Source organism: Phyllobates terribilis, unplaced genomic scaffold, assembly GCF_046119375.1.
Source record: "Phyllobates terribilis strain yellow unplaced genomic scaffold, ASM4611937v1 Scaffold_1__5_contigs__length_1240528914, whole genome shotgun sequence".
NCBI lineage: Eukaryota > Metazoa > Chordata > Amphibia > Anura > Dendrobatidae > Phyllobates > Phyllobates terribilis.
The window spans coordinates 1,198,473,145-1,198,488,277 of record NW_027362761.1 but is presented as its reverse complement, the minus strand read 5'-3'; the positions used below and the strand labels follow the sequence as shown (position 1 = coordinate 1,198,488,277).

At 58.4% G+C, this 15,133-nt stretch overlaps 1 protein-coding gene across 2 annotated transcripts in view; it reads right to left on the bottom strand.

The window, feature by feature from the left end:
* Positions 1-15,133, bottom strand: part of DNAAF9 (dynein axonemal assembly factor 9) — a 79,036-nt gene that overhangs the window by 57,835 nt on the left and 6,068 nt on the right. For both annotated transcript variants that reach the window (XM_073649304.1, XM_073649310.1), the window contains exons 2-7: positions 10,442-10,521; positions 8,056-8,175; positions 3,471-3,595; positions 3,259-3,355; positions 3,042-3,148; positions 2,575-2,652 (exon numbers count right to left, since the gene is read on the bottom strand). In XM_073649304.1, coding sequence (XP_073505405.1) covers positions 2,575-2,652; positions 3,042-3,148; positions 3,259-3,355; positions 3,471-3,595; positions 8,056-8,175; positions 10,442-10,521 — 607 coding nt within the window. The remainder of the gene's footprint in view (positions 1-2,574; positions 2,653-3,041; positions 3,149-3,258; positions 3,356-3,470; positions 3,596-8,055; positions 8,176-10,441; positions 10,522-15,133) is intronic.

The following is a 15,133-nucleotide window of genomic DNA, read 5'->3' as shown; positions in this document are numbered from 1 at the left end:
AGGATCAGTAATGTAATGTATGCACACAGTGACTGCACCAGCAGAATAGTGAGTGCAGCTCTGGAGTATAATACAGGATGTAACTCAGGATCAGTAATGTAATGTAAGTACACAGTGACTGCACCAGCAGAATAGTGAGTGCAGCTCTGGAGTATAATACAGGATGTAACTCAGGATCAGTAATGTAATGTATGTACACAGTGACTGCACCAGCAGAATAATGAGTGCAGCTCTGGAGTATAATACAGGATGTAACTCAGGATCAGTAATGTAATGTATGTACACAGTGACTGCACCAGCAGAATAGTGAGTGCAGCTCTGGAGTATAATACAGGATGTAACTCAGGATCAGTACAGGATCAGTAATGTAATGTATGTACCCAGTGACTGCACCAGCAGAATAGTGAGTGCAGCTCTGGAGTATAATACAGGATGTAACTCAGGATCAGTACAGGATCAGTAATGTAATGTATGTACACAGTGACTGCACCAGCAGAATAGTGAGTGCAGCTCTGGAGTATAATACAGGATGTAACTCAGGATCAGTACAGGATCAGTAATGTAATTTATGTACCCAGTGACTGCACCAGCAGAATAGTGAGTGCAGCTCTGGAGTATAATACAGGATGTAACTCAGGATCAGTACAGGATCAGTAATGTAATGTATTGTATATACACAGTGTCTGCTCCAGCAGAATAGTGAGTGCAGCTCTGGAGTATAATACAGGATGTAACTCAGGATCAGTACAGGATCAGTAATGTAATGTATGTACACAGTGACTGCACCAGCAGAATAGTGAGTGCAGCTCTGGAGTATAATACAGGATGTAACTCAGGATCAGTACAGGATCAGTAATGTAATGTATGTACACAGTGACTGCACCAGCAGAATAGTGAGTGCAGCTCTGGAGTATAATACGGGATGTAACTCAGGATCAGCAATATAATGTACAGATGAAACCAGAAGTTTCCATACACTGTATAAACAGACACATCTGCATGTTGTTTTTCTCAATATCTGACATGAAGTCAGAATAAACCTTTCCCGTTTTAGGTCGATTAGGATTAACATCATTTTTAATTTTTTCTCAAATGGCAGAATAATGAGAGAGAGAGAGAATGGTTTAAGGCATTTTTATTACTTACTGCAAAGTCAGAAGTTTCCATCCATTTCCTTAGTATTTGGTCCCTTTGCCCTTACACTGAATGACTTGGGACACACGTTTGGGATTTCCTTCCACAGCTTCTCACAATAGTTGGATGGAATTTGGGTCTATTTCTCCTGATAAAACTGCTGTAACTGATCCAGGTTTGTAGGTCGTCTTGCTCGCAGCCTTTTCAGCTTTGCCCATAAATTTTCAATAGGATTGAGATCAGGGCTTTGTGATGGCCACTCCAAAACATTGACTTTGTTATCCTCAGCCACTTTGTTACCATTTTGGCAGTATGCTTCGGGTCATTGTCCATTGGGAAGACCCATTTCCGCCCAAGCCTTAGCTTCCTGGCTGATGTCTTGAGATGTTGCTTCAGTATTGCGACATAATCTTCTTTTTTCGTGATGCCATCTATTTTGTGAAGTGCACTAGTCCGTCCTGCAGAAAAACAACCCCACAACATGATGCTGCCACCCCCGTGTTTCACAGTTGGGATGGTGTTCTTAGGCATCCAATCTTCTCCCTTTTTCCTCCAAAGGTAGCGATGGTCATTATGCCCAAAAATTTCAATTTTAGTTTCATCAGACCACAGGACATGTCTCCAAAAATCAAGGTCTTTGTTCCTGTGTGCATTTGCAAACATTAATCTGGCTTTTTTATGCTTCTTCTGGAGTAATGGCTTCTTCCTGGCAGAGTGACCTGTCAGCCCATGTTGATACAGTACTCGTTTCACTGTGGATATTGACACAATCTTACCAGCTTCCGCCATCATCTACACATGGTCTTTTGCTTTCGTCCCATCTTGTTTGTACTTGCGTATAATTGTTTGTACAGATGAACGAGGCATCTTCAGGTATCTTGAAATTGTGCCCAAGGATGAGCCAGACTTGTGCAAATCCACAATTCTCTTCCTGGTATCTTGGCTGATTTCTTTAGACTTTCTTATGATGCTACACAAAGAAGCAGTGTGTTTCAGGTGTGCATTAAAATACATCCACAGGTATGTCTGTAATTAACTCCGATGTTGCCAAAAAATCAGAAGCTTCCAAACACATGACAAGATCATATGGGCAGTTCAGAATTGTTTAATGGCATAGTAATCTTAGTGTATGTAAACTTTTAACTTTGCAGTAAGTAATAAAAATACCTTAAAACATTCTCTCTCTCTCTCTCACTATTCTGGCATTTGGGAAATATTATAAATTATAGTAATCCTAACTGACCTAAAACGGGAAAGGTAACTGAGAAAAACATGCATGTGTGTCTTTTTATACAGTGTATGTAAACTTCTGGTTTCAACTTTATGTACACAGTGACAGCACCAGCAGAATAGTGAGTGCAGCTCTGGAGGATAATACAGGATCAGTGATGTAGTATATGTATGACGTGACCAGCATACCCCTTATCTTGATAGTCGTACCTCCATTACCAGTTCCTCTAGAGAGACGGGGTCCATGATGCTGTACACTCTCCACAAACTCTCGCTCACGTCCATCAGCTGTAAGACACACAGTGATTGATGATGTGACATATATATATATATATATGTGTGTATATATGATGACTGCACTCAGTACAGTTTTGCCCATTCCCAGCGTCCTCTCAGCAGGTGTCATGTGCGGTGTCACTGGGTGCTGGACAGCAGGACACAATACTACACAACAATGTGTTACCCCTCAGGAGCAGGAGGCTGGGGGCAGTAGTCTTCTGTCTCCTAACAGTGGGGGTAATGCACCAAGTATCCATCTTGCCCCCACCCTCCTATGTGAGACACTGAGCAGAGCCGGGTGGGGGAGAGAGAAAGGAGAAAGTGACGGGGAGGCCGTCACCAGCGTAGGGACATACAGCACAGAGAACAATGAACGGGGGCCGTATTGTATCACACACCTCATATTTCATTGTAAAGAAGCCTCCGCCTCCGATGCCCTCCAGAGCAAACGCCTGCACGATCGGCCACTTCTCCACTATGAACATGTCGAATGACTGCAGGTGACCTGCGGGGGACAAGAGGGTACGGGGTCACACTATGAGTGGGCACTACCTCGCAGTATACACCGGGATCTGACGCCAGCCTCTGAACCACGGCATTCCCAGCACCGCTGACCTTGGGAGCTGTAGGGGATCCCGATGCGGCGGCAGTCTCGCACCATGTTGACAAAACTTGCAATTTTAAACTCTTCTGCGGCTTCTTCATCTTCGTACTGCGGACGAGAAAGAAAATACTGAGGTCAATCACATGTCCTGTATGTGAGCGAGCGTTAGCTCCAAAAAACGAGCAGACATCGAGCACGGGCGAGTACGGGCGAGACCACCTGCCTGGTTCTGGTTCATGCAGTGCACGTGCAGGTTCCTCCAGCAGCCGACGTACGGCAGCAGGTAGGAGTAGTTCACAGGGTTACAGTACAGGTGGACGCTGTCCGCTTGGATCAGGATGATCACATCTGCAAGAGATCACAAGGACACAGTGACTGCGAGGCCAGGAGGAGGCCGCCGGGGAGGAGGACGACGAGGAGACCGCCGGGGAGGAGGAGGAGGAGGACGAGGAGACCGCCGGGGAGGAGGAGGAGGAGGACGAGGAGACCGCCGGGGAGGAGGAGGAGGACGAGGAGACCGCCGGGGAGGAGGAGGAGGAGGACGAGGAGACCGCCGGGGAGGAGGAGGAGGAGGACGAGGAGACCGCCGGGGAGGAGGAGGAGGACGAGGAGACCGCCGGGGAGGAGGAGGAGGAGGACGAGGAGACCGCCGGGGAGGAGGAGGAGGACGAGGAGACTGCCGGGGAGGAGGAGGAGGAGGAGGACGAGGAGACTGCCGGGGAGGAGGAGGAGGAGGACGAGGAGACCGCCGGGGAGGAGGAGACCGCCGGGGAGGAGGACGAGGAGACCGCCGGGGAGGAGGAGAACGAGGAGACCGCCGGGGAGGAGGAGGACGAGGAGACCGCCGGGGAGGAGGAGGACGAGGAGACCGCCGGGGAGGAGGAGGACGAGGAGACCGCCGGGGAGGAGGAGGACGAGGAGACCGCCGGGGAGGAGGAGGACGAGGACGAGGAGACCGCCGGGGAGGAGGAGGACGAGGACGAGGAGACCGCCGGGGAGGAGGAGGAGGAGGAGGACGAGGAGACCGCCGGGGAGGAGGAGGAGGAGGACGAGGAGACCGCCGGGGAGGAGGAGGAGGAGGAGGACGAGGAGACCGCCGGGGAGGAGGAGGAGGAGGAGGACGAGGAGACCGCCGGGGAGGAGGAGGAGGAGGAGGACGAGGAGACCGCCGGGGAGGAGGAGGAGGAGGAGGACGAGGAGACCGCCGGGGAGGAGGAGGAGGAGGAGGACGAGGAGACCGCCGGGGAGGAGGAGGACGAGGAGACCGCCGGGGAGGAGGAGGACGAGGAGACCGCCGGGGAGGAGGAGGACGAGGAGACCGCCGGGGAGGAGGAGGACGAGGAGACCGCCGGGGAGGAGGAGGACGAGGAGGACGAGGAGACCGCCAGGGAGGAGGAGGAGGACGAGGAGACCGCCGGGGAGGAGGAGGAGGAGGAGGACGAGGAGACCGCCGGGGAGGAGGAGGAGGAGGAGGACGAGGAGACCGCCGGGGAGGAGGAGGAGGAGGAGGACGAGGAGACCGCCGGGGAGGAGGAGGAGGAGGAGGAGGACGAGGAGACCGCCGGGGAGGAGGAGGAGGAGGAGGAGGACGAGGAGACCGCCGGGGAGGAGGAGGAGGACGAGGAGACCGCCGGGGAGGAGGAGGAGGAGGAGGACGAGGAGACCGCCGGGGAGGAGGAGGAGGACGAGGAGACCGCCGGGGAGGAGGAGGAGGAGGAGGACGAGGAGACCGCCGGGGAGGAGGAGGAGGAGGAGGACGAGGAGACCGCCGGGGAGGAGGAGGAGGACGAGGAGACCGCCGGGGAGGAGGAGGAGGAGGAGGACGAGGAGACCGCCGGGGAGGAGGAGGAGGAGACCGCCGGGGAGGAGGAGGAGGAGACCGCCGGGGAGGAGGAGGAGGAGACCGCCGGGGAGGAGGACGAGGAGACCGCCGGGGAGGAGGACGAGGAGACCGCCGGGGAGGAGGACGAGGAGACCGCCGGGGAGGAGGACGAGGAGACCGCCGGGGAGGAGGACGAGGAGACCGCCGGGGAGGAGGAGGACGAGGAGACCGCCGGGGAGGAGGAGGACGAGGAGGACGAGGAGACCGCCGGGGAGGAGGAGGACGAGGAGGACGAGGAGACCGCCGGGGAGGAGGACGAGGAGACCGCCGGGGAGGAGGACGAGGAGACCGCCGGGGAGGAGGACGAGGAGACCGCCGGGGAGGAGGACGAGGAGACCGCCGGGGAGGAGGACGAGGAGACCGCCGGGGAGGAGGAGGAGGAGACCGCCGGGGAGGAGGAGACCGCCGGGGAGGAGGAGGAGGAGACCGCCGGGGAGGAGGAGGAGGAGACCGCCGGGGAGGAGGACGAGGAGACCGCCGGGGAGGAGGACGAGGAGACCGCCGGGGAGGAGGACGAGGAGACCGCCGGGGAGGAGGACGAGGAGACCGCCGGGGAGGAGGACGAGGAGACCGCCGGGGAGGAGGACGAGGACGAGGAGACCGCCGGGGAGGAGGACGAGGATACCGCCGGGGAGGAGGACGAGGAGACCGCCGGGGAGGAGGACGAGGAGACCGCCGGGGAGGAGGACGAGGAGACCGCCGGGGAGGAGGACGAGGAGACCGCCGGGGAGGAGGACGAGGAGACCGCCGGGGAGGAGGACGAGGAGACCGCCGGGGAGGAGGACGAGGAGACCGCCGGGGAGGAGGACGAGGAGACCGCCGGGGAGGAGGACGAGGAGACCGCCGGGGAGGAGGACGAGGAGACCGCCGGGGAGGAGGACGAGGAGACCGCCGGGGAGGAGGACGAGGAGACCGCCGGGGAGGAGGACGAGGAGACCGCCGGGGAGGAGGACGAGGAGACCGCCGGGGAGGAGGACGAGGAGACCGCCGGGGAGGAGGACGAGGAGACCGCCGGGGAGGAGGACGAGGAGACCGCCGGGGAGGAGGACGAGGAGACCGCCGGGGAGGAGGACGAGGAGACCGCCGGGGAGGAGGACGAGGAGACCGCCGGGGAGGAGGACGAGGAGACCGCCGGGGAGGAGGACGAGGAGACCGCCGAGGACGAGGAGACCGCCGGGGAGGAGGACGAGGAGACCGCCGAGGACGAGGAGACCGCCGGGGAGGAGGACGAGGACGAGGAGACCGCCGGGGAGGAGGACGAGGACGAGGAGACCGCCGGGGAGGAGGACGAGGACGAGGAGACCGCCGGAGAGGAGGACGAGGACGAGGAGACCGCCGGGGAGGAGGACGAGGACGAGGAGACCGCCGGGGAGGAGGACGAGGACGAGGACGAGGAGACCGCCGGGGAGGAGGACGAGGACGAGGAGACCGCCGGGGACGAGGACGAGGAGACCGCCGGGGAGGAGGACGAGGAGACCGCCGGGGAGGAGGACGAGGACGAGGAGACCGCCGGGGAGGAGGACGAGGAGAACGAGGAGACCGCCGGGGAGGAGGACGAGGAGACCGCCGGGGAGGAGGACGAGGAGACCGCCGGGGAGGAGGACGAGGAGACCGCCGGGGAGGAGGACGAGGAGACCGCCGGGGAGGAGGACGAGGAGGACGAGGAGACCGCCGGGGAGGAGGACGAGGAGACCGCCGGGGAGGAGGACGAGGAGACCGCCGGGGAGGAGGACGAGGAGACCGCCGGGGAGGAGGACGAGGAGACCGCCGGGGAGGAGGACGAGGAGACCGCCGGGGAGGAGGACGAGGAGACCGCCGGGGAGGAGGACGAGGAGACCGCCGGGGAGGAGGACGAGGAGACCGCCGGGGAGGAGGACGAGGAGACCGCCGGGGAGGAGGACGAGGAGACCGCCGGGGAGGAGGACGAGGAGACCGCCGGGGAGGAGGACGAGGAGACCGCCGGGGAGGAGGACGAGGAGACCGCCGGGGAGGAGGACGAGGAGACCGCCGGGGAGGAGGACGAGGAGACCGCCGGGGAGGAGGACGAGGAGACCGCCGGGGAGGAGGACGAGGAGACCGCCGGGGAGGAGGACGAGGAGACCTCCGGGGAGGAGGACGAGGAGACCGCCGGGGAGGGGGAGGAGGAGACCGCCGGGGAGGAGGAGGAGGAGACCGCCGGGGAGGAGGAGACCGCCGGGGAGGAGGAGGACGAGGAGACCGCCGGGGAGGAGGAGGACGAGGAGACCGCCGGGGAGGAGGAGGACGAGGAGACCGCCGGGGAGGAGGAGGACGAGGAGACCGCCGGGGAGGAGGAGGACGAGGAGACCGCCGGGGAGGAGGAGGACGAGGAGACCGCCGGGGAGGAGGAGGACGAGGAGACCGCCGGGGAGGAGGAGGACGAGGAGACCGCCGGGGAGGAGGAGGACGAGGAGACCGCCGGGGAGGAGGAGGACGAGGAGACCGCCGGGGAGGAGGAGGACGAGGAGACCGCCGGGGAGGAGGAGGAGGAGGACGAGGAGACCTCCGGGGAGGAGGAGGAGGACGAGGAGACCGCCGGGGAGGAGGAGGAGGACGAGGAGACCGCCGGGGAGGAGGAGGAGGACGAGGAGACCGCCGGGGAGGAGGAGGAGGACGAGGAGACCGCCGGGGAGGAGGAGGAGGACGAGGAGACCGCCGGGGAGGAGGAGGAGGACGAGGAGACCGCCGGGGAGGAGGAGGAGGACGAGGAGACCGCCGGGGAGGAGGACGAGGAGACCGCCGGGGAGGAGGAGGACGAGACCGCCGGGGAGGAGGAGGACGAGACCGCCGGGGAGGAGGAGGACGAGACCGCCGGGGAGGAGGAGGACGAGACCGCCGGGGAGCAGGAGGACGAGACCGCCGGGGAGCAGGAGGACGAGACCGCCGAGCTGATGGACTGACAACCCACCGTCCAGAACTTCCTCTGGAAATCCGTTCTTCTCAAACTCCAGGCTCCTCTGGCTGTACAGGTTAAAGAGGAGATAATTGGCCAAATCCCTGCAGCCCTCATTGTAGCGGCTGTCAATGCCTGGAGGAAAGAGAAACATCATATAGGAGACTGCAGAGACCGGGCTGCACCCCAAAACCAGCCGCCGTACCCCACATCATACAGCCACCGTACCTCAACACCGGCCAGCGTACCCCAACACCTGCCGCCGTACCCCACTTCACACAGACGTCGTACCCCAACACAGGCCGCCGCACCCCACGTCACACAGCCCGCCGTACCCCAACACCTGCCACCGTACCCCAACACCTGCCGCCGCACCCCACGTCACACAGCCCGCCGTACCCCAACACCGGCCGCCGTACCCCACCACCTGCCGCCGTACCCCACTTCACACAGACGTCGTACCCCAACACAGGCCGCCGCACCCCACGTCACACAGCCCGCCGTACCCCAACACCTGCCGCCGTACCCCACATCACAGAGCCGCCGTACCCCAACACCTGCCGCCGTACACCACATCACATGCCCGCCGTACCCCAACACCAGCCGCCGCACCTCACGTCACATGGCCGCCGTACCCCACGTCACATAGCCGCCGTACCCCAACACCTGCCGCCGTACCCCACATCACACAGCAGCCGTACCCCAACACCTGCCGCCGTACACCACATCACATTCCCGCCGTACCCCAACACCAGCCGCCGCACCTCACGTCACACGGCCGCCGTACCATAACACCAGCCGCCGCACCCCACGTCACATAGCCGCCGTACCCCAACACCAGCCGCCACACCCCAACACCAGCCGCCGTACCCCACATCACACAGCCGCCGTACCCAAACACCTGCCACCGTACCCCACATCACACAGCCGCCGTACCCCACATCACACGGCCGAACCCCAACACCTGCCGCTGTACCCCACATCACACGGCCGCTGTACCCCAACACCGGTCGCCGTACCCCAACTCCTGCCGCCGTACCCCACATCACACAGCCGCCGTACCTCACATCACACAGCCGCCGTACCCCACATCACACAGCCGCCGTACCCCAACACCGGTCGCGGTACCCCAATACCTGCCACCGTACCCCACATCACACGGCCGCCGTACCCCAACATCGGTCGCCGCACCCCAACACCTGCCGCTGTACCCCACATCACACGGCCGCTGTACCTCACATCACACAGCCGCCGTACCCCAACACCGGTCGCCGTACCCCAACTCCTGCCGCCGTACCCCACATCACACAGCCGCCGTACCTCACATCACACAGCCGCCGTACCTCACATCACACAGCCGCCGTACCTCAACACTGGTCGCGGTACCCCAATACCTGCCACCGTACCCCACATCACACGGCCGCCGTACCCCAACACCGGCCGCCGCACCCCATGTAACACAGCCACTGTACCCCACGTCACACAGCCGCCGTACCCCAACACCAGCCACCGTACCCCACATCACACGGCCGCTATACCTCACATCACACGGCCGCCATACCCCAACACCTGCCGCCGTACCCCAACACCGGCCGCCGTACCCCACATCACACGGCCGCTGTACCTCACATCACAAGGCCGCCGTACCCCACATCACACGGCCGCTGTACCCCAAGTTACACGGCCGCCGTACACCAACACCATCCACCCTACTCCACATCACACAGCCACCATACCCCACACCACCGGCCAGAGTACCCGACGTCACACGGCCGCCGTACCCCACGTCACAAGGCTGCCGTACCCCACACCACCGGCCTCCGTACCCCACGTCACAAGGCCGCCATACCCCACACCACCGGCCTCCGTACCCCACGTCACACGGCAGCCGTACCCCACGTCACACAGCCGCCGTACCCCACCTCACACGGCCGCCGTCCCCCACCTCACACGGCCGCCGTACCCCACCTCACACGGCCGCCGTACCCCACCTCACACGGCCGCCGTCCCCCACCTCACACGGCCGCCGTCCCCCACCTCACACGGCCGCCGTCCCCCACCTCACACGGCCGCCGTCCCCCACCTCACACGGCCGCCGTCCCCCACCTCACACGGCCGCCGTACCCCACCTCACACGGCCGCCGTACCCCACCTCACACGGCCGCCGTACCCCACCTCACACGGCCGCCGTACCCCACCTCACACGGCCGCCGTCCCCCTCGTCACACGGCCGCCGTACCCCACGTCACACGGCCGCGGTCCCCCTCGTCACACGGCCGCCGTACCCCACGTCACATAGCCGACCCCTGTATCTTACTTATGCCTCCTTCTAACCCCAGAAAGCCTTCAGTTTGGAGCAGTCGGGGTAGCAGCGGGCACAGCACCCGGTTCACCCCCTTACCCAGTATACACAGGATGCCGTCCGGACAGGATTTGCTGGATCTTGTGAGGATTTCTTGTATTTTCCTCAGACGACTGCAGCTGGAGGGCAAACATGAAAGTGTGTTATATGAGAGACCACCACAAGGAGCAATCACAGCGAGAGTCCAGCGCCCACCACCTACTCCTTGTAGGGTCCTGGCGCAAAAAGGATCCTCACGTTTAGTCCAAAAATCTGCAGCACAGTTTGGGTGAAAACCTCCTGTTAATATGCAAATTATACACTTGGCGCACCATGGGCGGGGCCACGTTGTACAAGCGCCCTTCCCAGTTTCCACAGCTAGCTCCGCCCCCACTGCATTGATTGACAGCATTAAGCTGGCCAATCTGTCCATCAGAACGCATGGCCCCGCCCATAGTGCTCAGGCCACCTTATCTGCTTATGAACATGAAGAAGGTTCTCACAAACTATACACTGGATTTTTGAGCTAAAATGGCAGAAATCCTCTTAGTGCAGGTCGCCTGCAAGGCCGGAGCTCACGCGGACACGGACCGGGGAGGGGACACGGACCGGGGAGGGGACACGGACCGGGGAGGGGACACGGACCGGGGAGGGGACACGGACCGGGGAGGGGACACGGACCGGGGAGGGGACACGGACCGGGGAGGGGACACGGACCGGGGAGGGGCTCTAGAGGTAGAAAAATGGTTCCTGAAAGGGCTGTGGAGTTGGAGTCCATTTTGGTGGAGTCAGTATAAAATGAACAGACTCCTAAAATCTATAATAAATTGGTTACAGTAGTTCAATGCAGTTTGTGCGGAATATTTTTTCATAAGAATTTGGGAAAGTTATGAAATGTCCTATAAATGTCTGTCCTATTCCTGATCTAAGGGTCTAGACTTTTAGCTGAGATGAATCTGTGCTCCAGTAAATTTATCACTTAAACATGAGCCGAGTATGAGGGAGTCGGGGTCAGAGTCGTGGAGATGGAGTCGGAGAGTCGTGGAGTCGGAGGTTTGGCTTACTGACTCCACAGTCCTGGTTACTAAACACATCAGTGTCAGCCGCCATCAGAGGACAGCAAACTATCTGAAATATTCCCTGGTAACGTGGACCGTGACCGCAGAGATGTGGCGTGACCGGCACAGACAGAGGATTGTTATCCAGTACAACTGTCATCCTGCAGTAAGGACGAGTGGCGAGAATGGCGCTGCCCCGCGGCACGGGACTGACGGGTGAGGACAACACCAGGAAAGGGCCAGAAATAATCACTGCGCTAAATAAGGAAACAGCGGGAAGGAAACAGCTACAAAGAGGCAGCAGAGAAGGAAAGCTCCCGCTACAGAAAGCCCCAGGGGTCAGCAGCAGAGCTCTAGGCCGTCACAGAGAAAAGCGGGGGCTCAGGACCCTTCATTCTCATCCTCCAAAGGGATCTCTGGGGTCAGAAAGCACTCATCATACTTCAACAAGGTGTAAATATACACAAGATTCACCATGCCCAATAGGTGATGTCACAGCTCACCCCCTCCTCTTGTACAATGACTGATAACACCTCTATATACAGTAGATAACACAGGATCCACCATTCACAATAGGTGATGTTACAGCTCACCTCCTCCTCCTCTTGTACAATGACTGATAACACCTCTATATACAGTAGATAACACAGGATCCACCATTCACAATAGGTGATGTCACAGCTCACCTCCTCCTCCTCCTGCACAATGACTGATAACACCTCTATAGTATTATAGGATGTCGATTCGCTCTCATTAACAAATATACATGAGGGGGTCTGTTCGATGGTTCTCGCCCCCTCACTTTCCATACTGTAGGCAGCACCAGTCAGTATTCCCACCTGCTGGGCTGTGGCTGGAAACGACATAGGTCGGTATAAATGAACAGTGCAGATGAAAGTCTCCGCAGGATGTTTTAGCTTTCAGCTGCCAAGTGAAAAGCCTCGAGCGGAGGAGAACCTGTCCTTACCATGGGGAGGGAGCATGGGGATGTCACAGAAGGGCGTGCAAGTAAACAACCATCGCTCATGTTACGACAGACCCTGGTGGATAATTCCTCGAGGGATCCATCAATGTGAGAAATCTCTGCTCGTCTACAATGTAACCAGCGCGGAGTACAGAGAACGTCCTGGTCATTAGATCACACAGGGATCGTCAGAAGTGACGAGAAGCCATCGCTCAGGACGAGACGATGATCATAATGGAGGCCGGAATTAGTCAACGTAATCCGCAGCCTTGATCAAAGCCCAAGGTCCTCAGAAATTCACAAATGCTGCCAAAATGCTATGACTGAGGCCCAAGAGGATTATTAGCTGCAATCTCTGTGTCATTAATGACTGGTTAGGATCTCACAGGGGTTGTGGTCAGGCTAGTGCACCTCCGGGAGGTGAGAAGGACACAGGGGGTCCCCAACGACCCCAGCAAGGGCAACCTATGGCTCCAGTTACTGGACTGCACCATACAGGAGACGGGGGGGCTGCAATCCGGCTCATATCGAGTCTGTCAGATTGCCCCCACCTGCTATGTACCAGTGCCAGGGTCACCGAAAATACAGCCGGCAATGGTCACCATACATAAGAAATTCACACTGTGGCAAGAGGCCTAGTACTGCCCACAGGTGAGGGTTTGCTACAATAGCACCCTGTCTGGATAATCCTCTAGGGACACATTGTAACCAACACATGGCAGGTGACACAACACTGGTGTAGACAGAAGGAAATGTCCAGAGGCGGCAGCTGCAGGACACAGCCGGCACAACACACCGGCCCAAAAGAAGGCTACGTCTTATATTACTGCCTGGTGACGCGGCCTCTAATGTGTATGTGCCCGAGGACAAGTGCGCTACAGTGTAATAATACAGACATTCTCTATATCCACTATGGTAACGGTTCTCTGACTATTCAGGGCCATAGTCAGCTACTTTTGGGCTGTTACAATGTATTAGTTGTGCACAGGTTTTAAAGTGGTACTCCCAAGTTAGTAAATTGCTTGAATTAGTTAGACAACATGAAAACAAGCAAGTTGTTATGGACTTACTATTTCCAACTGCTGCCATTCTCCTGTAGTGAGAGCTCTTATCTGTCATTGTGTACAGCTGTTACAGTCCAGGGGTGGTGTTAACTCTTGACATACCTACCTCTTCTGACAAGCCACAACCTACAGTTACCCTCGCTCCACCATATAACTGTGTGACCAGCTCTACCCTCACCTACTGTATCCTCACCCATGCCTCGTAGATTGTGATCCCTCGCGGGCAGGGTCCTCGCTCCTCCTGGACCAATCAGGAACTTCTATTGTCTAAGATTATTGTAATTGTTTCTATTATGTATACCCATTTTCACATGTAAAGCGCAATGGAATAAATGACACTATATTAATAAATAATAATACCAGTCAGTTCTTTCCAGTTCACTGATTCCTATACAGCAGTTAGCTGCTCATCACCCTCCCCTGACCAAGCAGCTATTAGAAATCTTGCTCTCATTAGTCCTGTAAAATCCTATAGAATCTGTCGGCAGCAAAGCCCCCTCTCCCCGACGGCAGCCCCGCCCCCTCTCCCCGACGGCAGCCCCGCCCCCTCTCCCCGACGGCAGCCCCGCCCCCTCTCCCCGACGGCAGCCCCGCCCCCTCAGTGATAGCAGTGTAGACTCAGAATATTAACTGAAAGCTGAATGTGATATAGCAGAACTAGTGCTGAGCTTTATACGTCTTCTAATAATACAGCTCTGCTATTCGGCAGACCTGTCACTCCAGAGGAGAGGCCGCCCCGCCAGAGACCAGGAGGTAAGGAGACTGCAGAGCTCTGAGCTGCTCAAGACACAACTTGAGAATGGCTCTTTAAGCCTCTGGATGAGGAAAGATTCTCCGCATGTACAAGTTTCACATTTTATGATGAAGAGAAAAGTATATTAAGAAAAAAAAAAGGAAAATCCTAATTCTACACAGATAATGTGTGAGGCCAATATTCCTGGCTTCAGTGGTGGGCAGTATGGTTGAATACTGTGCCTGTACACAGCCTGGGGCGTCACCCTGCTGATCAGCCGAGGGCCTCTTCTTCAGCTCAGTAATCAGCGAGCTCTTCTGACTTTCTTGGTGAGAGCAATAACACTAGATCCCCCCACCCTGTATACATGTCTATATGAGAGCGGCTGGCTGTCAGACTCCATGTGCATCGTGTTAGTGGTCTCCTGGGAGCCAGCAGCTTCCTGTTGCTCCCCCGTCCTGGGCCCCGCTCCCCTCCATGTGCTGCAGTTACTTCATCATCTTCTCTTCTTGCTGATGCTTTACAATCACTCTCATGGATGCGGCGTCCCCCTTTATTAACCTTGTGACTGTGCATTAGGATCTGTACACATCAGTACCAGCGCCTCCTCCCCAAGGAAAAGTTTTTTTTTTCCAGTTTGGAAATATAGAAACCCCATTGTCATAAACCCAACCAGTGAAATCTGACTTCTCAGGCTTCTGCACACCGCGCAGCCCCGCACTACACACCGCGCAGCGCCGCACTACACGCCGCGCAGCCTCGCACTACACGCCGCGCAGCCTCGCACTACACGCCGCGCAGCCCCGCACTACACGCCGCGCAGCCCCGCACTACGCACTGCGCAGCCTCGCACTACGCGCCGCCCCGCACTACGCGCCGCGCAGCCCCACACCGCGCAGCCCCGCACTACGCGCCGAGCAGCCCCGCACTATA